The 24,681-nt window shown below is 52.4% G+C and overlaps 1 protein-coding gene across 4 annotated transcripts in view; it reads left to right on the top strand.

Annotated features, from left to right (window-relative positions):
• Mad1l1 (mitotic arrest deficient 1 like 1) overlaps positions 1 to 24,340 on the top strand; it is a 348,970-nt gene extending 324,630 nt beyond the window's left edge. For all 4 annotated transcript variants that reach the window (XM_013070590.3, XM_021254641.2, XM_004840361.4 and 1 more), the window contains one exon: positions 23,834 to 24,340. In XM_013070590.3, the coding sequence (XP_012926044.2) occupies positions 23,834 to 23,992 (159 nt within the window). In that variant the 3' untranslated portion in view covers positions 23,993 to 24,340. The remainder of the gene's footprint in view (positions 1 to 23,833) is intronic.
• The last annotated feature ends 341 nt before the right edge of the window (positions 24,341 to 24,681 follow it).

Genomic DNA, 24,681 nt, shown 5'->3' with positions numbered 1-24,681 from the left:
TCCACTGGAGCCCTGCAGGAGTTTGGGGCCCTCTGGGAAAGGGACTGCCCAGCAGGCACTGCAAGGCTTTTCTCTGACCAAGCTGCCAGGGCAGTGGGTACCTGTGGACAGAGTGCAAGGTCTCTGATGCATTATCTCTGACGCACCTCTGGACACTTCCTCCACATCCTGTGAGGGCAGAGACCACTGATGGTTGTTGTGATCATCGGGCCTGAGTCAGCCATGCTCCAGGGACAGAGCAAGGGGAGTAAGTCCCCAGAAGTCATCAATATTGCAGAGAACAGAGCTTTCTGTGGTCAGCTCCGCCTCTCCTGGGCCCTGCTGCCAGGGCTGAGTCTGAAGCAGATTGTCCAGGAGTTACTCTGGCAACCGGTCCTGACCCAGGGGAGGCACTGCCCCAACAGCTGCCTGTTAGCACAGCCTCAAGCTCAGGCAAAGAAGAGTCAGGAGAGAGGACGCCTGGGAGAGTTGTTCCGGAAGTTACATTTCCCCCAGAAGTCACATGCTCTGCTAGAAAATTAACCAGTATTTTCCTAATCAAATGGGGCTGCTTCCTCCTTGGAGTACAGATGACTGCCTGTCTGAATACAGCACCTCCAAAGCTGGCCCTCGTCCTGTGCCCCAAAGCTGAGTGCTGGCATCCAGATGAGGAAACCTGGGTAGCAGGGTAGCACTGACCTGCTGCCATCCTCAGTGCTCAGGCCACCACATCTACAGCAGGTGCTCCCGCTCATGCCTGTAAGCTGGAGCTCCACTTTAGCCCACATGGGGCATCGTCTTGGGGTCCTGCCCAAGGTCCTCAGGATCCACAGACCACCTGCCCTTTCCTCAAAGCCTGGGCCTGTGGGACGTGTGCCCTGCAGAGCCTGGGCCTGGGCCTGCCTCCCCTAGTCCATGCTGGTGTCTCTGAGTGAATGTGCAGCACTGCGACCTTGTGGGAGTGAAGATGTGGAGAGTCAGGCTATCCACACTGAGGGCAGCGTGCAGACTGGCATGTCTTCACTGGGACACTTGCTGCTAATGAAAAGGACGTTTATGAGTAATTTTACACAGAACAGTACTTCCTAAGTGCTGCTAGGAGAAGAAAGCCAGACTCAACAGCGTGCAGAATTAGCTCCCTCATGTCTCATATACATCCAGTCACGCTCTGCATCACCGTTTTGGTCACTGACAGACCGAGCGTACAGTGGCCCCTAAGATTGCATGGGCGATGACATCGTGGGCTTATGTTGTATGCGGCTGCAGGGAAGTCAGGAGGATGCTCCTATGGTTGGTGACTCAAGGCTGTGTGAGAGTGTCTGTGTACACCCACACACACACATATACACTCACACAGGCTGGGGGAGACGAGCTGCGACTGCTGTCTCTGCGTTGGTGACTCTGAGTGGTGCTGGAGAATGGCCACCTTCATCTTTATGTTTTGCTGAAGCGACAATCATCCGTGAAGAGTATTATTTTATTGTAGTAATTGTGCGCAGCCAGCCATCCCATCAAGGCACAGCCCAGGTCAGCATCTTGGGCCTGGTGCTCCTGCGCGTTTGCCCCTGCCCACTGGAGACCCAGAATCGAGTAGCATCTTCCACCTCCCCTGGACCTGACACTTCCCCGGCATGGACCAGGCAGACCCAGCCTCAGTCAGCTCCCAGGACTTGTCCCAGCCCTTATCCTGGCCCCCAGGTTTTGCCCACTAGATGGAAGCTCCCACACCTCCCCTGTGCCCACCAGGCCCTCCTGCAGGGCTCAGGCACAGGACAGCCTTCTCCACCGTGGCAGGAGCACACTGGAAGCACAGCGTGTGGCTGTTGCCTTGGCCCAGCACAACAGTGAGCAATGCGGTCCCTCATAGGCGTGGTTTCGGGCACTGGTGTTTCCAGTACTAAAAGGAACTGGGAACCCCCAATTTCTATGTTAATTTCCTGATTTTAGATCAATGGTTCAAATCTTTAAACACCTCGGGCCAAACCAAACACATGGAGAGTCCTGGGCTGTTTGCACCTGCCCTGTATGTAGACCATCACACCTCTGTCCTCTGCGTGTCTGCTGCCCATCTGTCCATGGGTGCCTCCGTGGCCAAAGCAGTGGTGTCCTGTCTGAGGCCTGTAGTGGACTTGATGGGTCTGACATCAACCACTTGCTAATCAGTGTTTGATAAATCCTCTAACATGTGCTCAGCTACAACAGGCATGAGTGATGTCCAGGGAAGGAACCCAAGATAGAGTAACCTGCCGGCCTGGTCATGAGGATGATGCTTCATTTGAGTGCAGAACGTCCAGCCTGTCAGTGGTTCCTGTGCAGTCTGTCACTGCCAACCATCCCCCAGATGGACTCTTGGCCTCTCTCTATGAGCAGCTGCCCCCACATGAGCCCCACAGTTGACTGCAAAACCAGTGTGGTCAGGCCTAGGAACATCTCGTGTCAGTGAAATGCTTGACCCTGGTGACACCAACCAGCGCAGCAGCAGGAGATGGGAAGACACGGCCAGTCCCAGGGACCTGCCACCCCCAGCCAGGCATGACCAGCACACCACACAGGCCACACCACACAGCCCAAGACCACACAGTGCAAGCTCAGTCCTCAGGCCTGGGTGTGGGAGCACAGGCTTCGTCCACATGAGCAGCGTCAGTTGGGCACCAGGGACACAGAAGCAATGCAGCTGGTCCCTGCTGTCCCTTGCCTACCCTCAGAGGTTCCTGGGGGCCAGGGCCTAAACATGGAGATGCCTGCAGCACTGTGTGCCATCCAGTGGTTTGGGGAGATGGGTCAATACAGCTGCTGGAGGATTCCGAGGGCAAATCAGGATTTGGGGTATCCAGAAGACCCTCTCAGGGAGCTTCGCCAGCACCTGCCTCTTTGTGAAAACAGACCCGGGGATAGACGGTGTTGGGCTCTCTGCAGCCTCCAAACCCATCGGGGCTGGATCACCCTGAGCTGATCTGCTGCCAAGTGAGTCAGACAGCCCTGCTGTTTCTGCGTACTTTGATGCATCTGGAAAGAAAACAAGTGCTTACTAAATAGAAAACAACAAACTGAAGTTGGAAAAGATGTATGGTCTTCAAACACCCTGAACCAGGAGACCAATTTCCCTTTCCCAGGACAGATAGGAATGTTGGAGTTCATTTTTTTAAAAATCATTTCTAAAATTAAATCACAAGAAGATACCTGCCAGATGTGAGGAGATGATTAGTATTCTATTCTTTGGGCCAAGGTGCAAATCAACTGCAGAATATGTTATGAATTTTCTTTTTTAAATGAATGTAGTCAATGAAAATGCAGTGCTATCAGCAGGACATGAAATCTCCTATTGCAAAATGAAGAAAATCCCATAATATAATTTGAGCCACATGAAATAGGTCTGAAGAAAGCAAATAGCAGCTCCGTGCAGGCTGAGGGTGCTGATGGAATGGAAATGCACTTCACACATCTTGTACAAGCAAATTGCATCAGTCAAATCCTTTTGCAAGAATGAAGCACTTCTCTTGGGCTCCCGTGGGGTGGGGCAGAGCGGCCCCTCCTTGACCTGCAGATGCCTGAGCTGGGGTCCCAGCATGCAGTCTGGGTAGAGCATGGTCACCCTCTTTTTCCTCTGGCTCTAGTTGGGGAACAGCCCCTGGTTCTGATGAACCCCCAGAACCAGGCAACAGCGTCCTGGTCCCAAGTTGCCCACCCTGGTAGTTTTATGGCCTCCTGAGCCCACACTAGAGCTGAAGGGCAGATGCCCTTCAGCCCCTGACCCAACTGGAGTGTTGTATGTCTCTGTAGAGTTGAGGGAGGGGTGGCTGTGAGACTCACAGGGATGTCACCAACAGTGCCCAGGGTGGCAGCCTTTGGAGTGGGTGTGAGCCCCCTAGGGTAAGAGTGCAGGATCCCTCTGGTCTGGAGAGGATGGGCCATGCCAGACACCACAGCCTAGTCCGTCCATGCACCATCACTTCCTCAGTAGCCCTGAGCACATGTACGTCCTTTGGTGGTGGGGCCCATCCTGGAGTGCCCCAGCCATTGCTGAGAGCCAGGCCCAGTGGCTGGGAGGCTGTCTTCTTGTGCAGCGAGGGTGAACAAAGTGCCTGGGATCATTTCCTGTTTCTCAACACCCAAGAACATAAGGACAGAGAGCCAGAGGCACTGGAGCACGTCCATCTCTGAGCAGCGGGCTCCTTTCAATTGTCTAGTTCTGAGCCATTGAGGGCCGAGTAACCAGCCAAGGTCAGAGCCACAGCCTCTCCTGCATTAGCATTCTGTGCACCATCCATCTGTGATTGGAGCATGAGGCTCTGCCTCAGCGTCAAAGCAGCTGTGGAGAAGCTGAAAGACCAGGCCTCATACCCCAATTTGGCATGCTGGGCCTTAGCTTTAAGGGGCTAGCCTTGGCCAGGAGGGCTCCCTGCGTGGGGAGAGAAGGCCCCTTCCCTGCTTGCTCCCAGTGGTGAGGCTTGTGTGCAGTGGGGTCTCCCACAACCCACAGGCCTCGAGGCAGTTTGAGGCCTGGACATCCCTGCCCTCTGGTATCCAGCGGCTCACATTCTGGCAGCACAGTAACCACAGCTCCCTGCCTCTGCCTGCCTGGCCACGTCTCATTGCTGTAGTCCTGCAGGAGTCTCGGGGGCAGGTTCTCTTGCCCTGTGTGCTGAGGAAGATGAGGGTGGAGGTGAGGTGACATCCTCACAGCACATAGCAAAGATTCAGCTGCCCATCTGAGCTCAGGCCTATGCTCCCAGCCTCCCTCCAGAAGCACTGAGATAGTTGGTGGGACCAGGAGTCCCCACATGGCAGCCTCATGAACACCTGTCCTTGCCCTCCTCTGGGCCCTGTGGATGCTCAGTAGGTGGGGCAGGGTCTGGCCGGGTCCACCTCTCCTGCCTCAGGGTCCCCGTCCTAACCATCTGGCAGTTGCTTCTTGTCCTGCCCTGCAGGAGCACCTACTGGAACACTCTGTGTCGGCCACGGAAGGAAAGACAGGACATGGAAAAGCAGGTGTACTAGCCCCTCGGAGCCTGGCTGCCATGATCTGTGCAGCTCACACAGGATGTGAATTAAGCAGGGTCAGCCCCGAAAGAGGCTCTGAACCTGCCAAGATGCAGGCAAAATTGCTGGCTTTTTGAAAATTGCCTTTTAATCGTAGTGAAATTGCACTGATGTGCACATACATTCCAGCAGCAGCTCTGCTGTCCGCTCTTCCAACACCTATTCCCATCAGTGTCCGGCTCAGTCCCAGCATGGGCTCAGCCACACTTCCCATACGTCCCCTCTCTGCCTGTAGCTGTTGAACAGCTATGGCTAAAACTGCAGAAATTGGGAGACTGACAGCTGACAGTGGTTTCAGCCTCACTGAGGTCAGTGGGAATCAGTGTACATCTCAGTGACATGAGGCTGTGTCCTCAGGTGGGGGATGACATGGCCGCCCCTGTGCTAGTCCTGGCCCTCTCCCTGCCATGGCCTCCTCAGCTCTCTCCAGGAAGACGGGGCTGGGACAAAGCCTGCCATTTCAGATATGAGGCTTGGGCCAGGTCTCCTCCCCAATCTTTGTTTTTGACTCCTTCATATCGGGAAGAAAAAAAAAACTCCCAGTAGGAACCATGGAAATTTGGCAATGAGATGTTTTAATTGCACCTCAAAATAGTCTGCAATAAAGAACATTAAACTGTGACTAACCAATTGTATTGAAGGGAGCCCCAGCAGTCAGAGGTGACCAGCTGATAGCGTCTTCCCACTCACAGGCTCTGGGTGTTCGGCAAGGTGCCAGTGGCTGCAGTGTCGCGCTCACCTGTGCCCTTCCCCCAGGCTCCTGCTTCCGGCCATCCTCAGGCTCTGTGGCATAGTAGCACTGGGCAGTCGCTTGAGCTGGTTTTGCCCAAGTCTTCTAACAGGAAGAGGAAGAGGCTACTCTTGAGTCGATGTGTTGCCCAAGAACCTCTAAGGCCCAGGAGGACAGAGACCAAAAAGTATCACCTTGCAAGGCCCAGAGCAGAGCCAGTGGCTTTATGGGGAGTGTGACTGTCTAGAAGTATCCAGACCCCCATTGCACAGATCTCAAAGTTGTGTCACTAAAAATTCATGTGGTTGTGATAGAAAATAGCCATATCCTTCACTGGCCCTTGCCCACTGGGAGGATCCCTGAAGGCTCCACACACTTGGAAAGCCCAGGGTCTAGATTTTTTTTTTTAGTGTGTGTGTGTGTGTGTGTGTGTGTGTGTGTGTGTTTTAATCCATCCTGTGCAGGCTTTGCCGGAGCCTGTGGCTTGTGCTTTACTCAAAGTCTTTGTCCCCGACCCAAGGTGGAAAGCTTGGGTCAGTCTGTGTGCCATGCCACAGGGGGGAACACAGACAAGAGCCCCACACGGGGCCATTTAGTACAGAGGCCCTGCCCCCAAGACAGCCCACCAGGGTCCTGAGAGCCGATGAGCAGTGGAGAGGGCAGTCACAGATGCTTCAGGAATATCAGCCAGGGGCCACATAGAAGCTCACACAGCACACTGCCTGAAGAGGATGGGTGCATCTAACCTGAGCAGAGGATGTGGCTCCTTCCAGTGGCTCCAGAAGGTGCTCAGCAGGCAATGGGTCAGGCTGGGGTGGGCAGGCAGCAGGCACCCAGTGCCATGGAATGTCCTGCATGAACTGCTCTCGACCTTTCTCATCTGGAATGTGCTGTGGAGACCCTGAGCCAAAAACAAAGCAAGCTGTGGCAGCCCACCACTGAGCCCTGGAAGCTGGAGCCCTGGTGGGGTGGCTGGGGCTCCTGGGGCTCTAGCCCTTCAGAAGCTGGGAACCAGGCAGGAAGGGCCATGCGTGAAACATGGAGTCTGCTCCCACTTTTGCTCCTCCTTAATTACCAGCACCATAGTTGCAGAGTTGAGATGCAGCTTAAGAAACCTTTGTGAGTAATTAGTGTCAAAAACACAAGATCTACAAAGCCATAAACTCACAGCTTGGCAGTGTTACCAAGTACTAATTAAAAAAGAGGAAAGAAAACTCCCTTTCATGATCAGATTCTCAGCCCTGCCAGAGATGAAAAACAGGCAATTTACAGATGATACCAATGCCAGGCCATGAGTGACCTGTCCCCCTGGGTCAAGGCAGACACGCAAGGTGACGGGATCACAGGGATGCCCACCCAAGAAGGGATTCTGACCAGAAAGGGGATACTCGGCAGAGTCACCTGCCCAGAATGATGGTGGGACCGTCCCAGCCACAGGTGAGACCACTGAGTGAGGCCCAGAGTCCACAGTGCCCCCTTGGGACAGGCATGGACGAGGTCAGTGGCTTCAGAACCCCAGCAGCCCCTTCATCCCCTCCTGATCCCATGTGCCGCGAGGACTTGGGATGCGGTAAAGCAGCTTCCGGGAGTCAAGTGGCCTCTAAACTCGAGGGCCTCCCAGCAGCCTCACCTCTTCTGGACCCCTCCTCGGGAAGCCCACAGGAATAGCAGGAGCCACCACTGAGCATGGCCACTGGATTTGCCTCACTTGACCCCAGCCAGGAACTGGACAGAAACTAAACAGGCATCAAAGCAGCTGGCCTGGAAGGCTCTGGAAGAAGGGGGATCCTGTGTCAGGTCATAGAGACACTGCCTTCATCTTCCAGTGTCCTTTCCTGCCAGCCCCCCACCCCAGGACAGGGGAGGCCCCCGTGAACAGGGGAGGCTGTCCCCCATCCACATGAGACGTAAGGGCAGAAGCTCCTGGTGACTCTTAATCAGTACAAAGCAACTGACTCCCATACCCACACTAGTGGGCCACAAATAACTCTTCGTCTTCTCTGTCTTTCTGAGGAGCTACGTGGCCCACTGGCTGCTCCACCAGTGCCAGACACAGCCATTTCAGGCGAGTGAGAACCAAAGGGAGGAGAACATACTCTGCCCTCCATCAGGGACTGCGGGATTCACCTCTGAAAGTCATGTCATTCACAGGGATATTTTTGACCCAGAACCAGTAAAATGTGCCGGTTGGCGGCAGCAGGGGCCTACTCCTGCAGCAGATGGCAGCCAGGGTGTCATTCAGGTCCCACCAGGACCCCTGGAGAAACACATGCCACTGTGAAGCACAGCCCCCCCCATGGGGGCCTGCTCCCACCAGCCACTGGCCTGCAAGAGACCTCTGCAGAGATGCCCGTGTCCCTGTCCCATGCTGCTCTGCAAACACGGGCACTACCTGGCCCCAAAGCCACTTTGCCTTTGGCTGGCTCCTGGCTCTCTGTTTGTGTCCTCTGGACAGAGATCAGGGCTGGCTGCCTTGTCCCAGTGTGGGACCTGAGATGCAGTGGACGGAAGGGACGGCTTGGGGCCAGAAGAGGGAGGAGACCCCTTCCTGCCTGCCCTATCCACAGCAGAAGATCCTGCTGCCCTGGCCTCTGGGGGCCTTGGGGTCCCCATCACAGGGAAGGGCGTAGACTGGATGACCTGTGGCTACTGGCCACCTGACCCCAGTATGGCCTCCACTGCAGGCGACCAAGTGACAGGTCACAGGTCCCAGGAAGGGCGCAGCCGTAAGTATAGACAAGACTTGTCCTGTGTCTGGGGTGTGCAGTTCCTTCATCAGCCTGCTTTTGGTGGGTGGCTGTACCCCCAGGCCTGGGTCCAGAAGGCCTTACCTTCCGGTGCCACCACCACCTTGCAAGGAAAGGGAATGACGGGACCAATATGCTGTGGTCAGAGTTTGACCTTTTTATGTGTATGTGTGGAACTTGGGATAGAGCCCAGGGCCTTCACCCAGAGCTACATCCCCAGCCCTTTTTTAATTTTTTGAGACAGGGTCTTGCTGAGTTGCCAAGTTACACACACTGAGCTTGAATTTGTAATCTTCCTGCCTCAGCCTCCCAGAATGCTAGGATTACCAGCACCACCATACCCAACTTCGGCTTTACTATTAAGCAGTATCATTGTGATGTAATTCCCAGAGTTTGGCACTGGCCACGACTCTCATTGCCCCAGAAGGAAGTCTGCACACTATTCTTCCCCTACGTCCCCTCTGTCCCAGTCCTGGGTCACCTCTCCCTGTGCGCTGTCCATGGATCTCCCTTCTATGTCCAGCTTATGGTTTTCTGCCTTCACTGAACCTTGTGTTTGCCAGTTTCACCCACACTGCAGCACTTCATTTTCTATTAACAGATACCCTTCCACTGTGCGGATGGAGCGTGTGTTATTTGTCCACTCATCTCTGATCAGCATTTAAGTGGCTTCAAGTTTTGGCTCTCATGAGTAGTGCGTTGTGACGTTCACATGTCAGGTTCAGGGTGAATGGATGTTTGTGTTTCTCGAGTAGAAGCCCAGAAATGGACTTGCAGGGTTATATGGTAATTTAGGTTGGCTTTTGAGGAAGTGCTCTCCATCTCCCCCAGCAGCAGTACCATTTCACCTTTGCTCAGCAGAGACGAGGGGTCCAGTCCTCCCCAGGGCAGGTGTGAGGTGGTGACAGCTGATGGTGACCCTCATGATATTCAAACACAGACTTCAAGTGGGCTTTGTGCATTTTTCTGGGTGGGGAGCCATGGTGCCATCCTTGAGGGACCATGGTCCCGAAGGGTGAGGAATGCACTTCCCGTCCAGTTTTGTCTGGAGAAGCCCGGGTGTCCAAGAGGGAGCCACTATGTCAAGTGGACCACAGGGAATGGAGCAGGCCCCCTGTGTCTGCCCATGACAGCCAGACCTCCCAAGCACCACCCTGCCTCCTGTTAGTGAAAGAGGCCACACTTCCTGCCATGGCATTTCTCCTGTCTCCGGCTTTACAGATGCCTTTCCACATCCTGTTTGTGTACACCTATGCAGCTGGCACCATGGAGATAGCAAATATCCCAGTACCCCCCAAGAGATCCCTGGACCCTTGGTGGTCCCCTCTTGCCCCTTCGAACAGGCCACCTTGTCTCCAGGCAGCCACTGAGATCGTCCTGTGCCTGTCATTGTACCCTGGGAAACGCATTCCAGCATGTCTGTGAGTGGCATCTGTCTATCTGTCTTCTCCCACTCCGCTGATTGCTGTGAGGTCTACCCAGCTGTCCTGGGTGTTGAGAGCTCATTCCTGCTGGGACTGAGTAGTGGTCCCTTGGGTGCCAGAGTTTGCTTAGCCACCTGGGTGCTGATGGGCACTTGGTCATTTCCAGATGATAACCCTCTACCTACTCATGTGCTTGTTTGCCATTTGTTGGTGCAGCGTCTGATCAGATCTTTTACTCATAATTTTATTGGGTTGTATTTTTTAATGTTATATTTTTAGAGTTATGTATATCCTCGACATAAACCCTATTCAGATATGTACATTGCTGTATTTTCTCCTAGTCTCTGGCTTGCGAAATACACCTTAGGTTTGGTCACATGCTTTTTCCATACTTACTGAGATGATCATATGATTTTTCTCTTTTACTGTCAGTATATTGAATTATTTTGTGAGTTTCTAGTGGTAAATCAACCTTGTACACTTTGGGGGGGGGGGCGCGGCGGGGTACCGGTACTCAAACTCAGGACCTTGCGCTTATGAGGCAGGCAGCAACGCCACTGAGCTAAATCCCTGGCCCCCTTGTACACTTTTGATGAGAAGATGAGTTAAATGTTCTAATTTTTCAGTCTTTTATTGAGAGTGCTTTTGGTATCATTTCTAAGAAATCTTCATCTGACCCAAGGTCACAAAAACTTTCTCCATTTTTTTCTTCCAGAAGTTTTAGTTTTCCAGTGCATTGTCACGTCCAGTTTCCAACCAGTGTTGTGTGTGATGCCGCTGGAAACAGGGCCTGCTTCTGTATAAGGCATGGATGTCCCATGGTGCCAGCATCCGTGGTCATGAAGCCCAACCTGTCTTTGTACTTGGTCACAAATCACCTTTGTTCTTGGCCACAGACCTGCTGACTGTCAGTGTGCAAACCTGCATCTGGCCTATCCATCACTGTCTGCAGATCTGTTTGTCTGTCTGTCTTTGAACCTGTGCCATGTCATCTTCATCGTTGTCATAAAATCAGGTGGTGTTCGCCTCCAGCTTGGTTCTTTTTCAGAGTTTTCTTTTGGAGATTTTAGGTTCCTTGAGTTTCTGTATTAACTATAGACTCAGCTTTTCAATTTCTACAAAAAACACCTGCTAGGATTTTGATGACAGTTACACCGACTACAGATCCTGTTGGGGAGGACAATGCGTCCCCTGCCTGTGGTCGCCTCCTCTCAGCCGTGCCTTCTGGGTTTCAGTGTGCAGGTATCTCACATATTTTTGGGTTTATTCCTTATTTTTTCATAGTTTGATATGATGGTAAAGGGCATTGTTTTTTGTTTCTAACTTCTGTTTGTTGATACAGTATAAGTATGATTGGCCTTTGTATTTTATAACCTTGCTAAATTCACGCTTTAGGCCCGGTAGCTTCCTAGTGTATTTAATTGGGCCTTCCACATAGACCACGATGTCTGTGAGTCCAGGCAGGAGTATTCCTGCCTCTCTTGGATGCTTTTGACTTCTTTCTCTTCCTATCACTGGTGAGAACCTCCAGAACACTGTTGGATAGACATGGTGACAGTAGATATCCTTATCTTCTTTTCTTTTCTTTTCTTTCTTTCTTCCTTTCTTTCTCTTTCTTTCTCCTTTTGGCAGTAGTGGGGCTAGAACACAGGGCTTTTGCACTGAGCTACTTCCCCAGACCTTTTTCATTTGAGACAGGGTTTCACTAAGTTCTTCAGTTTCCCAGGCTGGGATTTGAACTTTTGATCCTCCCTGCCTCAGCCTCCCAGAGTAATAGGATAATAGGCTGCATCACCCTGTCCTGCTGTTTGTCTTATTTTGAATCTGAAGGAGAAGCACTCACTCCTAGTAACAGAGGGTGGTGTCTGCTTTGCATCATTCACTGACTTCCTTTGGGAGCGCAGGCTGGGAGGTTCTCATCTAATCCTAGTTTAACACGGTCCTTTTTTAGAAATGCATGCTGGGTCTGGTCCTATGCTTGTTCTGCACTAGTGGGTTACCATATGGTTTCTCCTTTGTACTTTAATATATTGAATTACTTGAATTTCTAGGGGTCAGCCAAGCTTGTGTTCTTGGGTAAACCCCACATGGTCATGATTATAATCCTTTCTGTTACCAGACATGAGTTACTGATCATTTTGTTTAGGATGTTTGCATATTCCTGAGGATTATTGTTCGCAGTTTTTTGGTTGGTTGGTTGGTTGGTTTTTTCTTTTGTAAGGTCTTCTGGTTTGGGTATCATAGCAGTGCTGTTCTCACAGGATGGGATGGGAAGCGTTCCTCCTCTTCTCCAGTTTTCTGAAAGAGTATGTGTGGGATTGGTACTGCTTCCTCCTTCAGTGTGGGACAGCTTTCACCAGGAAAGCCAGCTGGCCTTGAAGCTTTCTTCATGACAAAGTCTCGACCACACATTCCACTTCTTGAATGCACGTGCAGCTGTTTGGGCTCATTTTCTTTAGCAGTAGTTTGTGTCTTTCAAAGTATTTGTCCATTGTGATCTAAAGTGTCAAATTTATTGGTCCGCATTTCATAATGTTCCTTTAACATCTGAGAATTACCTTTCTGCTGCCTTCCTCACCCTGATGTTGAGAATTTGTGACTTCTCTCTTTCATTCCTGATCACTTTGGCCAGAGTTTTGCCCATTATACTAAACTTCTAAAAGAAACAACTTTTCTATTTTTCTGCTGCTTTTCTATTGCCTATTTTACCAATTTCTACTTTGTTCTTTATTTTCTTTCTCCTGCCTATATCTGGATCTCCCCTGTCTTCTTTGTTTAATGTCTTTTTTTTTTCCTTTGTTTAGTTTCTGAGGTGGCAACTGAAGTCACTGATTTGAGACCTCTTTTCTTTTCTAACATAGACATTTGATGTCATGAATTTCTTCTTAATTTCTGCTTTAGTCACATGCTCTGCATGCAAACTCTGGCATTTTGTTTTTGCCCTCTTTCAGTTTAAATTGCTTATTAATGTTCTTTTTGATGTCTTCTTTGACCCATAGGTTATTTAAAAATAAGTTATTTAGTTTCCAAATATTTTCAAGATTCCCAGATTTTCAGTAATTGTAGTATAATTCCATTGTGGTCCAACATACTTTGAGTGATGTAAATCTTTAAATTTATTGAACTCGTTTGAGAAAAAGTCTGACTAAGTTGCCCAGGCTGGGCTCAAACTTGTGATCCTCCTGCCTCAGCCTCCCAGAGTGCAGAGTTTACAGGTGTGGGTCACCTTGCACAGCCTTAAACTGTGTCTGAAGGTGCAGAACATCATCATCTGGTCTGGTGAATGTTCTGTGTATTCTTAAAGAGAATGTGCATTCTGTGAGAATGTGCTACTAATGACAATGAGGTGACATTTTTTTGAAAGAGTTGTCAGATCTTCTGCATCCTTGCCAATTTTCTGTCTTCCTGTCTTCAGCTATTGAGAAGGAGTATTGATGTCTCTGACTACGTGGATTTGTCTATATCTCTCCTAATGTTCTTTGCTCCAAAATCTACTATGTCTGATATTAGCAAAGCCAGTACAGCTTTTGGCTTTCCGTTACCACGGGATATGTTTTTTATCCTTTTACTTTTAATCTACTTGTGTCTTTAAAATGTGTTTCTTATAAGCAGCTTATTGCATTCATATCTAGTCTGACAATCTCTGCCTTTTTCTTGGGGTCCTTAGACCAGTTCCATTTAAGTTGGTCACCACTTTAAGTGCAGCATCTTACTTTCTATTTGTCCTGTTTGTTCTTTGTTCCTCTTTCCCTCTCTTCCCCCTTCTTTTTCTGCCTTGAATATTAATTGGACATTTCTAATCACCTCATGTATCTCCTTTTTTGACTTCCTAACTACATTTCCTTATCTTGCTATTTTGCAGATTATTTTAGGATTACAATGTATATCTTTAAGTTATCACAGTCAATTTTGAAATGCTGTAACATCCCTTTCTCCTTTTCTCCTTCCTGCTCTAGTCTTCTTGTTACACATTTTACTTCTGTACACATTGTAGGCTCCTGATACATTGTTACTATGTCTACTTGAATGGCCACTTTTAAAGACACTTAAATAACAGTTCAGTGTGATGCATCTGGATCTGCAACTTCCTCCTTCTCAACCTGGTCTCTGTTGGAGGAGAGGTGCTCCCAGCCCTCTGCGTCAGCCCCAGTTCCCACCCGAGTTTCCTTCTCTCTGAGGACTTCCCTCCTCCAGCCGGCCCTGCAGCACCAGCCTGCAGGTGCTGAGCTCTCACCCCGTGTGTCTGGGGATGTCTGTATTTTTTGCAAGATACTTTCACTGGTGTAGAGCTCTGAATCGACTGGGTTTTCCTCAGTTCTTCACAGCTACTGTTGCACTCTGTCCTTACTTTCATTGTTTTTGGTGAGAGATCTGCTGCCATCCTTATCTTGGCTCGTCTGTAGAGAAGTTGTCCCTGTCTTCCATGCCCTGTCCTCCCACAGAGGTGACCCTCTCTTCTGAAGGAGAAGGCTTCTCTTTCTTCCCCTGACTGCTTTTAAGACTTTGTCTTTATTCCTGGTTGTGAGCAACTTGGTTTGGGCGCCGTTTTCTTCACTTATTTTCTGTTTGGGGTTCGCTGGCCTGCTCAGAGTTTTATGGTACTTGTCTCCACACTTCGGAGGCCTGGGCTTGTTTTCCCCCTCCCTATACTGGTTGCAGATCCTTGGTAACTGATCACACCAAGGCCCCTGAGCACATGTCTTGCCATTGCCCTGGTCTCTACATGGAGGGCAGGCTCCGGCCGCTCGCATGTGGCTGTCACAGGGTCCCCTCTGCATGGGCTGTTGGGATGACAGCCGCAGCTCCGCCTGGCGGGTGGCGAGGCCTCCTGTGGTACCGTGACTCATGGCAGCACACGGTCTAGCAGCTTCTGAGAACTGGAATGGGGGCGAGACAAGAGTGTTCCCAGAACTTGACCACGTTTGTCATCAGAAGCAGGTCACAGCGAAGGGGGAGGACTGACAGGATGGCGCTTGGAGGCAGGTCATTGGGAGCTGGTTCAGAAATGACACCCACCACACCCCATCTGTGGCCTTGCCCTTGGAGACTTCAGGGACCGTGTCATAGGCCGTATGCCACAATCCCACCGCTCACTGATGTGCTCTTCCTTCTGTCTTGTTTCGGCTGACTTCTCTCATGCGTCTCATGCGGCCACTGACCTCTTCCTGCAGCCTCTGACCTGCCTCGACCCCACCTGCCTTTCCTCCCCTCATATGTTGTCATTTTCATCTTTAGGTCACTTTGCTTCTTTTTTGGTATCTTTATGTCTCTCCTTAGCTGTTTGGACACATGGGATGCAAGGATAGGACTTAGTACCGTCCGTGATTCTGACACCAGCTCTGAGCGGATTGCACTTGGCCACCTTTCATCTCCACTGTGGCTTGGATTTTGCTGACTCTGCAGCACCTGGCAGTGATGGTGCTGATGGGCATTGTGGCCTCCACCTGTGTGCCGTGGGGCTTTTTTTTTTTCTTGGTACTGGAAATTGAACTCGGGACCTTCCTCTTGTGAGGCAGGTGATGGCACCACTGAGCTAGATCCCCGGCCTTTTCTTTTTGGTATGGAGGATTGAACTCAGGACCTTGCACTTGAAAGGCAGACAGTGGAACCACTGAGCTAAATCCCCAGCCCTGTGGGGAATTTTGTATCCTAGCCAGCTCAGAGATGCAGGGAAGCCATCTGGAAGCAGCGGACATGACCAGGGTGGTATGTAAGGCTCATTGGCCTATGACCAATGTCTTACTTACTTTTCTCATTGCTGAGAACCCAACACCCGAATCTAAAAGAGAAAAGGTTTATTTGGTTCACAGTTTGTAGATCTTTCCGTCCATAATTAGCTAGCTCCAAGGCAGATTGGCATGGCAGAGGGGCATCACAGGGGAGAGACAGTTCATGCCAGGCAGAAGGCAACCAGCAGTGAAGTAGCAAGCACCAAGTGGCCACAACAGCCCCCTTTCTGTCCCTTATATTTTATCCAGGCTACCCGCCCTTAGGACCGCACTCACCCCAGGGTGGGCCTTTCCATTATTCACTCCCAGAACTACACCAAACCATCAGTGGACTAATTAATAATCACACACCCTTGATCCTAGCATCACACATTCTAGATCCAGCCACCTCTGGAAAGCCCCATCTGTGACCACATGAGGCTTTGAGGGGATGTCTAGACACAGCCATGACAACCAAGTTGAGGCCTTCTTAGTGTCCACATGACCCCCCATGACCTGCCAGGTTTCTGTGTGGCCAGCAGCGACAGGCACTGTCCACCCAGAGTGAGCATCAGTGCTGCTTTGTGGATGCTTCTCTCGTCCTTTCTCCTGCCGGCAGGGAGCTTCCTCTCAAGGATACTCCGCATGCTCCTCTGCACTTCTGCCCCTCACAGGACTCAGCTCTGAGCCTCAGGTCACCCAGCCTCAGCCTGCCCCCTCAATCCACTGGACTCTGCTCTTTGTCCCCTCAGGTCCAGTGATTTGAAAACCATTGTTTCGTACCTCGTGTCTCATTCTTTGGCTGTTTTGGGGGGGAGCAAATCACCCTGTTGCCCACCTTGGCCGGGAGCTGGCCCACTGGATGTGAGTTGTATCATCAGAGTTCAGCCTCCAGGGCAGAGCAGCAGGCGCTTGTCCCCATCCTCCAGCCAGGAAACTGCAGCTCAGGGACAGCAAGTGCTGTACCCAGGGTCAAAGTGCAAATAAGAGGGACAGCCAGGTTGGACCCCACTCCTCCCAAGTCCTGGTCCCTGCCCTGGCGGCATCGGCTGCTTCTTGTGTCAGGTGGAGCCATTGGCCCAGGCGTGGTAACTCTTCAAGAGGCGATCGCCAGAAATTGCCTGTCCTGTCGAGGCAGGAGCCAAGTGGAACAGAGGCTGCCCACGTGTCCTGCTCACTCCTCACTGAGCACAGGAGCTGCAGGGACTTGTGTTGTTCAGCCTGTGTCGAGGAGGGCAGAGGGACCCTGTACCTGCGGTGGGGAGGCCAGGCCCTGGGAGTGCTTCTGTGGCCCTCCCCCTGAACTCGGGGACCCTCAGGACCCAGTCTGTCCCTCCTCCACTGCACTTTGCACCTTCTCTAACTCACCCTGCCCACTGGGGACCTCCTTGACAAGAAAACTATCCAGAGATGGCCAGCAGGCCCTGGCTGCCGGCCCCATGCTCTCCCCTCCATTCCTCCTGCAGGAGCGGTGCCAGCGGCTCTGGAGTGGAGTGAGGGAGGCAGGAATGGCACTTGTGGGTTTGAGATCCACCTGTGGCCAGCTCCTGAGGGAAAGGTCACCCAGCTGGTGACAAGTTCTCCTGGTAGAGGCATAATCGCCCAGGCCACGCTTGGCAGGTTCCCTGGTTCAGTCCCATGTGGCACTGAGTAGCCATTCTCTCCATGTATGTCAGGCCTTTGGCTGCTTCCACCCTTGGAGCTTCCTGCCAGACATTCTGGGTGCTGCCAGCAGTCTTCCTGACTATGCCAATGCCGTGTCCGTTTGCATGTCCCCTTGCACACAATGTCTGCTGAGGCCTCCTACAGGCTGGCTGTGCCGCCCACCCTGAGGACCCCGGTGTGAGCCGAGGGTCCTGGTTGCACTGGGAGTCCAGGGATCCTCCCGAATGAGGCGCAACTCTGCCCACAGAGCCTCATGCCCCTGGCCTAGGGAGCAGGCCATGACTCCGTGAGCCAGCATGGACTGGGGACACATGTCCTGGGGACCAGTGTGAAGGAGGGATCACTCAGGCTGCAGTTCCTGAAGAGGATGGCTGTCCACCCAGGACTGTACAGGTGTCCCAGCTCATGTGGCCATCATCCTGTGCATCCTGGGGCCAAGGCAGGACTGCAGCCACTGGAAATAGCCTGATGGCTCTGCCTAACCTTCCTGTGCTCCTGGACAAGGGGGATGGGCCGGTCCTGAGGCAGAAGACAGGGGAGAGGGCTGGGGGTTCTAGAGGACCCCAAGGGCTACACACCCGCCCCCGGAGAGACAGGACCAGGGAGGTCAGACAGCGCTGAGACAGCGTGAAGGGACAGGCCCTAGGGTGCCACAGCCCTTGAGCCTGAGCAGCTTCTTTTTACAGACAGGATCACCATCAAGCACACACAGAGCCAGGGCTCAGCCCTGACCAGGCTCCTGTAGTTTCCAAACAATGCTACGTCTGCCCAGTGGCCCCAGAGTTCTTATCCCCTGCCTGGAAGCTTCTTCTGGGGAGGTTACACCAGCCACCCCATGGCTTTCTCCCTCATTTTCCACGTGTTGCGTCCTCACACTCAGTGCTGGCCCTGCCAGGAGAGGAGGACACTCAGAGTGGGTCACACTCTCATCCCTTCCTCAGCTCAGCCTCAAGCCACGTGCCCTGACCCTCCTCTGGCCTCTGCCACAGCAAGGCCACCTCTGTGGGATTGATCAGGGACCTGAGAGGCCATGGCCTCTCTGTGATGTTGCAAGAAGAAGGATCTCCGGCTTCCATCTGCCTTGTCCCTTGCCAGATGCCACCCAGGACTGCTCCCACCAGCGCCATGTCCCCTGAGCCCCTGCCCCAGCCGCCTCCTGCTGTGGACCAGACCACTCTTTGCAGCAGCTACTGAGACCCTCCCACTCCCTCCTCTCACAGAGCAGACACTTTTATGTTGGGTATAGCTTTTCCCTGGGCCACAGCAGCCCCAGTGGCAGAAGACCCACCCCCTGCAGTGGGGTGGGGACCAGGTTGGGAGCAGCTCGCTTCACAGTAGCAGCTCTGACTGGCCACAAGTCGGCCACTCCCCTTGCACACATGGCTGGAGTCAGTGTGACAGTCCTCACCTACAGCTGTCACTGTGCGTGCACCTTCCCCTGAGCCTGATGCCCCTGGAACCTGCCTTCTTTAGCCTTCTCAGCCATTTCCAGAGAGACTCAGAGCTTGCTAGTGAGCCCAGGCCACAGTGTCCAGGGGCCTTGCCATGTTCAGCACAGGGTCTTAAGGACCTAGACCACTAGACATGGGCAGCTGCTCCTCCAGCCCAGTGCTGGGGCTGGAGTTCCACATACCATGTTGAAGTCTCAGGACCGAGGGCTTGTGGTACACACATAGTGTATCATATGGGGACATGAGGATGTGGCCACGGGCAGGGGCCACTTGGTAGGCTGGCATGGCTGACACTCACTGAGGCCTGTACCCCATGTCTGGGTCCTGCCTTGGCTCAGAACCAGCAAGGGGACCAAGAAGGTGCTTTTTGTATCAAGTCTAAGATCTTTGCCTAATCCTAATTCCTGAAGACTATCTTTTTTTAAGGTGTATATACATTCAAGTTCATGATGTATTTTGAGTTAAATATTAGGTGTGAACTTTAGTTTTTAAAAAAAATTTAACTGTGGTTGTCCAGCTGCTCCAGTACTATTTTTAGAAGACACTGTCCCCCTTCAGGAAGTTGCCGTCACACTTCCCACCAAGCATGTTTGTGTGGCCCTCTCTTAATTCCCCTGACCTATCCCCCTGGTCGGTCTGTCCTGCACTGCTGCCCATGTCTGTCCTACACAGCAACTATGCTGTACTGTGCTATAACCACAGTGCACCTTCACTCTGGGAAGGCCATCCCTGCTCCTCCTTTGCCTGGCTGTCCTAGGACTCTTCTCTTTCCAAATAAATTGTAGCATAGCCATATCGATGGCTACCAAAAACCTTGCTGAGATTTTGATAGGAGTTACAGCAAACCTATAGGTCAGTTTTGAAAAAACATATTTATGTGTGTGTGTGTGTGTGTGTGTGTGTGTGTATAAAACACACCAAGATTTTTCAGTCCATGAACATTGTATGTTTTTAAATATTTTTTCCATTGGTATTTTATAACTTTTAACATACAGACACTAAGAATTTTATAAATACTACTGCTCTTGTTTTATTTTTCACTTGTTCACTACTGCTTTATTTTTATTTTTATTTATTTATTTATTTATTTATTGGTACCAGGGATCAAACTCGGGACCTTGGGCTTCTGAGGCAGGCACGAGAACCACTGAGCTAAATCCCCAGCCACTATTGCTTATAGAAATACGATTTTGGAGTGTGTTTATTAATCTTGTTTCTTGCAACCTTAATTATTGGTTGTAGTTTCTCTGTAGAATTCTTTACATTGACAGTCATGTCATTTGCAAGTAAAGTGCGCTCAGTTCTTCCTTTCCAATCTGTGTGCCTTTTATTCCCCTTTCTCACTTTATGTCCTGGCTAGGACATCAGTACCATGCGGAGTATGAATGGCAAGGACAAGCCCTCACCTGACTTCTATCTCGGGGAAGTAGCCAGCCTCTCCCCGTGAAGTGTGCTGTCTGCTCTAGGTTACCTGTGGGTGCTTTGAGGCAAGTTGAGGAAGTCCCCTCGGTTCCTGCTTTGCTGACTTTTTGTTATGAGTAGTTAATTTGGTTTTGTCAAATGTATTTTCTGTGTTAATTAATGAAATCATAATTATTCTCCTTTGTCTTGTTGATGTGGTAGTTACATTGATCTTCAAATACTGAAGTAGCCTTGCATACCAGAGATAAGTTCTGCATGGTCATGGTGTGGCATTCTTTTCTATGCAGTGCTCGGTTTGATTTGCTAATACTTGTTGGAGATTTTTGCATCTAAGCTGGTGTGAGATACTGGTCTGCATTTGTCTGTGCGTGTGTTGGTTTGAGCACCCAATTAATGACAGGGGATATGTTCTCTTGTTTTCTCAAATGGATTGTACAAATCGTCATTAATTCTTAGTTAAAAGTTCAATGAAATTCTCGGGTAAAACCAGCTGGGCCAAGAGATGTCTGTTTGAGAAGCTTTTTACTTATACATTAGTTTCTTTAATGGTTCCGGTCATCTGTTTCATACTGGCTGGGTTGGCAGTTTGCAGTTTTCCAGCCCATGGCTCCATCCTTCTGGATTGTCAGACTCCTGTGCACACACGATGTTGTTGGACTTCTCTGCGGTCCTCTAGAAGCTTCAGGTCTGCTGTGGGCCTCCCTGTTTTGCTTCTAGATTTGGGCATCTCTGTCTTTCTCTGGGAGTCTCGCTGCAGCTCTATGCATTTTTAGTCCTCTTTCTCACAGGAGCCGCTTTTGGCTTCAGTGATACTTATGTTGTGGATCTTGTTCATTCCTGCTTTTTTTGTCTGTGCCATTCCCTTCCTTCTGTGTCCCCTGAGTTTGCTTCGCCTTCCCAGTTTCTCTGCACAGGAACCTCTGGACCTGAGATCTTTCTCATGAGCATTTAGGTCTGTCTATCACTTTCCCTGGAAGCACTGCCTTGTGTGCAATGACAAGTTTCATGATGTTGCATCTTAATTTCCATTCAACTCTCTGTCTGTCTTATTTCCCTTGAGATGCCCTCCTTGGCCCTTAGACTGTTCAGAAGTGGGCTGTTTAATTTCCCTGGGTTTAAAGGATGTATTATTTTCCTGTCTTTCTCTTACGACTCCTCTTAGCACAGCCTCTTCTGTCCTGAGCACTCTGTGCTTCCTGACCATGAGCCCCAGCTTGGTGGCATTTCGCTGTCCAGCCCTGTGGTCAGCCACTTCAAGAAGCAGTGGGGACATTTCTCCTACCCTAACCACAAAACCTCCCTCACATGCAAGCAATATTAAAGTAGCTCCCGGGTATCTGAAATAGTAGGATGTACACTTCCTGAATGTTTTCCATTTTACTATATTTCAGTTTTGCTTATTTGAGCCAGGATTCAGGGTTACAGATGTTGCATAGCACTTAACCTCTTGGCCACTCCCCTGCCGCATTTCTCATCTGTGGAACTTTCACTGATGCCCTAGAAGAAGAGATCTTGCACTCGATGGACAGCCCTTTGTCACCTCTGTGCCACACAACTGTAGTTAGTGGGGGCAAGAAGGGACATGGAGAGAGTGTCTGTCTCTGCTCCCCAAAGTCTCTGTTAGCACTGGTTCTGTTTCTACCCAGAACCCCAGGTGTCAAAGATGCTTTCTGAAGTGCCTGCTGTGTGCACCAGGAGAGGGACACTGCCAGGCCTGGGGTGGAGGGGCGAACCAGCACTCAGTGAACTCCTGGGCCACGGGCACCCTGTGCACTGTGGGGCACTTGTCTCCTGCATTTCCTGTCAGTGAAGGTCCTGCCTGCACCTGGCCTTCCCGGCCCGGAGGGAGGCCTCGGGGCACACCCGGCTCTGCTGTCAGATGGAGGTGGAGGCCTGAGGCCAGACCAAGTACGTCTGGCGCTTGCATGGCGGCTGCCACCCACCAGGCAGCCGAGTGTCTTCCTTAGGCCTGAGTTGTCTCAGGCACTCGCCAGCCACGCTGCCAGTCCCTCCCAAACGGAGGGGCAAGGAAGCCAGAGACGGCACATGCAGGCAGCCCATAAATATTTCCAGCCACAGCCAACATGTCTTACTGGGCAATTTGCTTTTTAAAAAATTGCACTCTAATTTTAAGTGAACAGCCCTAATTATGGTGATTTACAAGGCACCTGGGGACCGGGTGGTATTTGAACACGGCAGAGGCTGAGCCGAAATTGATCGGCAGGGCATAATTCAATCTGCACATTCTGATAAGGCCGAGGCTGCTGCTGCCCAGGCAGATCTGCTCAAGGAGGCAGCCTCCTGCCAGTGCGAAGGGGATGGGCATGCCGGGGGAAACCGAGTTGGGAGAGTGGGCCGAGAGGCCAGGGCAGCGGTGGCGAGAGGCTCCTCCGGCGGGCAGGACTGGCCTTTGCTGACTTCAGGATCTGCCCTTCTCTGGGGTGTAGATGAGGGGCAGCACCTGCTGCTCCTGTCCTCCTCAAGGCCCCTCTGTGTCGTAGGGGGCTGCTCCTGGCCAGCACAGATGCAGTGGTCACAGCTGCCTGCTCTGAGCAGAGAAGGTGGGGATCCCAACCTCCCAGGACAGGGTCCAGGGGAGACTCGGTGCTCAGGGCCAGGCTGGGCAGCCCAAGTCCTCTGGAGGGGACCCTGGAGACTTCTCCCTGACCTGCTCCCCCGCCGCTAGCTTCCCCAACAGCTGCCGAGAGTCACCCCCTCTGACATTTAGGGGAAAACATTCAGAGTCGAGAGCAGAAGGCAGAAATGAAAGGATTTTCTTGGGAAAAGGTCAGAGTGGTTTCTCTTATTTTTGTTTAAAAAGTGGTTTGTGTTGAACTATGACAAGGCTAAATGCATCAGCGGCTGTGGGAACAGGCGGAGGCGCGAATGGGAAAACAGGGAAGTGCAGGTAACAAACAAGACAGGTGGCAGCTCCGGGAGCCCACGCACCTCAAAGGCCCCCGCACAGGGAGGGGCGCACGGAGGGCGCAGGGGTGATTCGAGGCCAGGCGGCTGGAGATCTCCAGGGGGCCTCGACAGTAGCCAGGTTAGCATGCAGGAGGGCGCTGGCCCAGGGGTCCCCACCTCCCCCTCGCTCATGGCAGGGAGAAGGAGCACCAGTGTCCTGCGTCCTCCCCTAGGGTGTACATCTGGATCTGGTATGTCCGGTGTGCAGCCTCCTCCACCGGCTCCTTAGAGCGTTTGCATCGCCCCGCAGAGAAATCCCACGTCCAGGGCAGAGACACGGCCCGTGGGGCAGTTTCCTTCTCCTGAAGTAACGCAGGAGCCCAGCTTCCCTAGTGTCCTGTGGGTGCAGCTGCACAGCCCCAAGGCAGGAGGGGGCGGGGTTCCCAGTGGGGCACTGGGTAGGGACCACCTTTCCCTGGTCTGCTGGCTCCAGGGCCACCTCCTCCCGCCAGCTGCCCGCCCAGGTGACACAGAGCCTGCTCCAGCATCTGCGGGAGCCCAAGGCCTGGCTGCCTGCTGTGACTTTCAGCTCCTTGCCTGGTGACCTGAGCCCCACTCGCTAGGCACAGGACAAAGGGGCCCTTCCCCGCCTGGATGGCACCGTGGCTCCCTGCCCTGCCTTTGCTGGAGGGGGTGTGAAAAGGAAGGGGGACCGAGGCTGCCAGCCCCTTGCTCACCGCCTGCTGTCTCTCACCCGCAGGCCACAGGACCCTCTGGCTCCAAGATGCAGCTGCTGGAGACGGAGTTCTCCTGCTCGGTGCCCGAGCTCATCGAGCTGCACCTGCTGCGTCAGGACAGCATCCCGGCCTTCCTCAGCGCGCTCACCCTTGAGCTCTTCAGCCACCAGACCGCCGCCTAGCTGCCCCTGTGACCCAGCCCTCAGTGTCCCAGAATCCGCCAAGGGCCAGGCAGGCAGCGGCGTGGTGTGATCGCCTTCCCCAGGCCAGTGGGGCCACCCTGGAGGGCAGCCCTGCCAACCCACCCACACATCCTGGCTGACCCAGCCCCACACCACATAACTGGGACTGGGAGGACAGTGGCCACCACCAGGGCCTCGCCCCCTGTCCTGCTCTGGACTCAGCCCCCGGGGGTCAGTCCCCCCACCCCACTGTCTCGCCCACACACTGCGCTGCTCAGACTCAGTCCCCTGGGAGCTGGTGCGTCCCTACACCCTCAACTCATGAAATAAAGTTTCTTCTCCACTTGGCTCCCTCCACCTGCTCTCTGTGTGCATGGCCCCAGGCAGCCAGGCCCCTTACCGTGATGCCTGTGGCCCACCACACTCACTGCCCAGGGCCCAAACACCAAGACCAGCATCCAGGCCAGGAGATTCTGGGGAGAATCACCCACCTTACCTGGGAACAAAAGTGCTGAGGGGTCCCCACACCTGGAAGCAGGAGACAGTGTGACAGTGAGGACCCAGCCATTGTCAGTGGAGAGCCCTGGCCCTGGAGTGGATCCCAAGCCTGGTCCCAGCTCTGCTCCTGTGTGACCTCAGGCAGGCTGCTCACCCTCTCTGAGCCTCTTCTCCCTCCAGGGCAGGACAGT

The sequence above is a fragment of the Heterocephalus glaber genome, unplaced genomic scaffold (assembly GCF_053883595.1).
Source record: "Heterocephalus glaber isolate CG9 unplaced genomic scaffold, H.glaber_assembly_v1.0 deba00001610, whole genome shotgun sequence".
NCBI classification, from domain to species: Eukaryota; Metazoa; Chordata; class Mammalia; order Rodentia; family Bathyergidae; genus Heterocephalus; species Heterocephalus glaber.
This window is presented reverse-complemented; position numbering and strand designations above follow the sequence as displayed.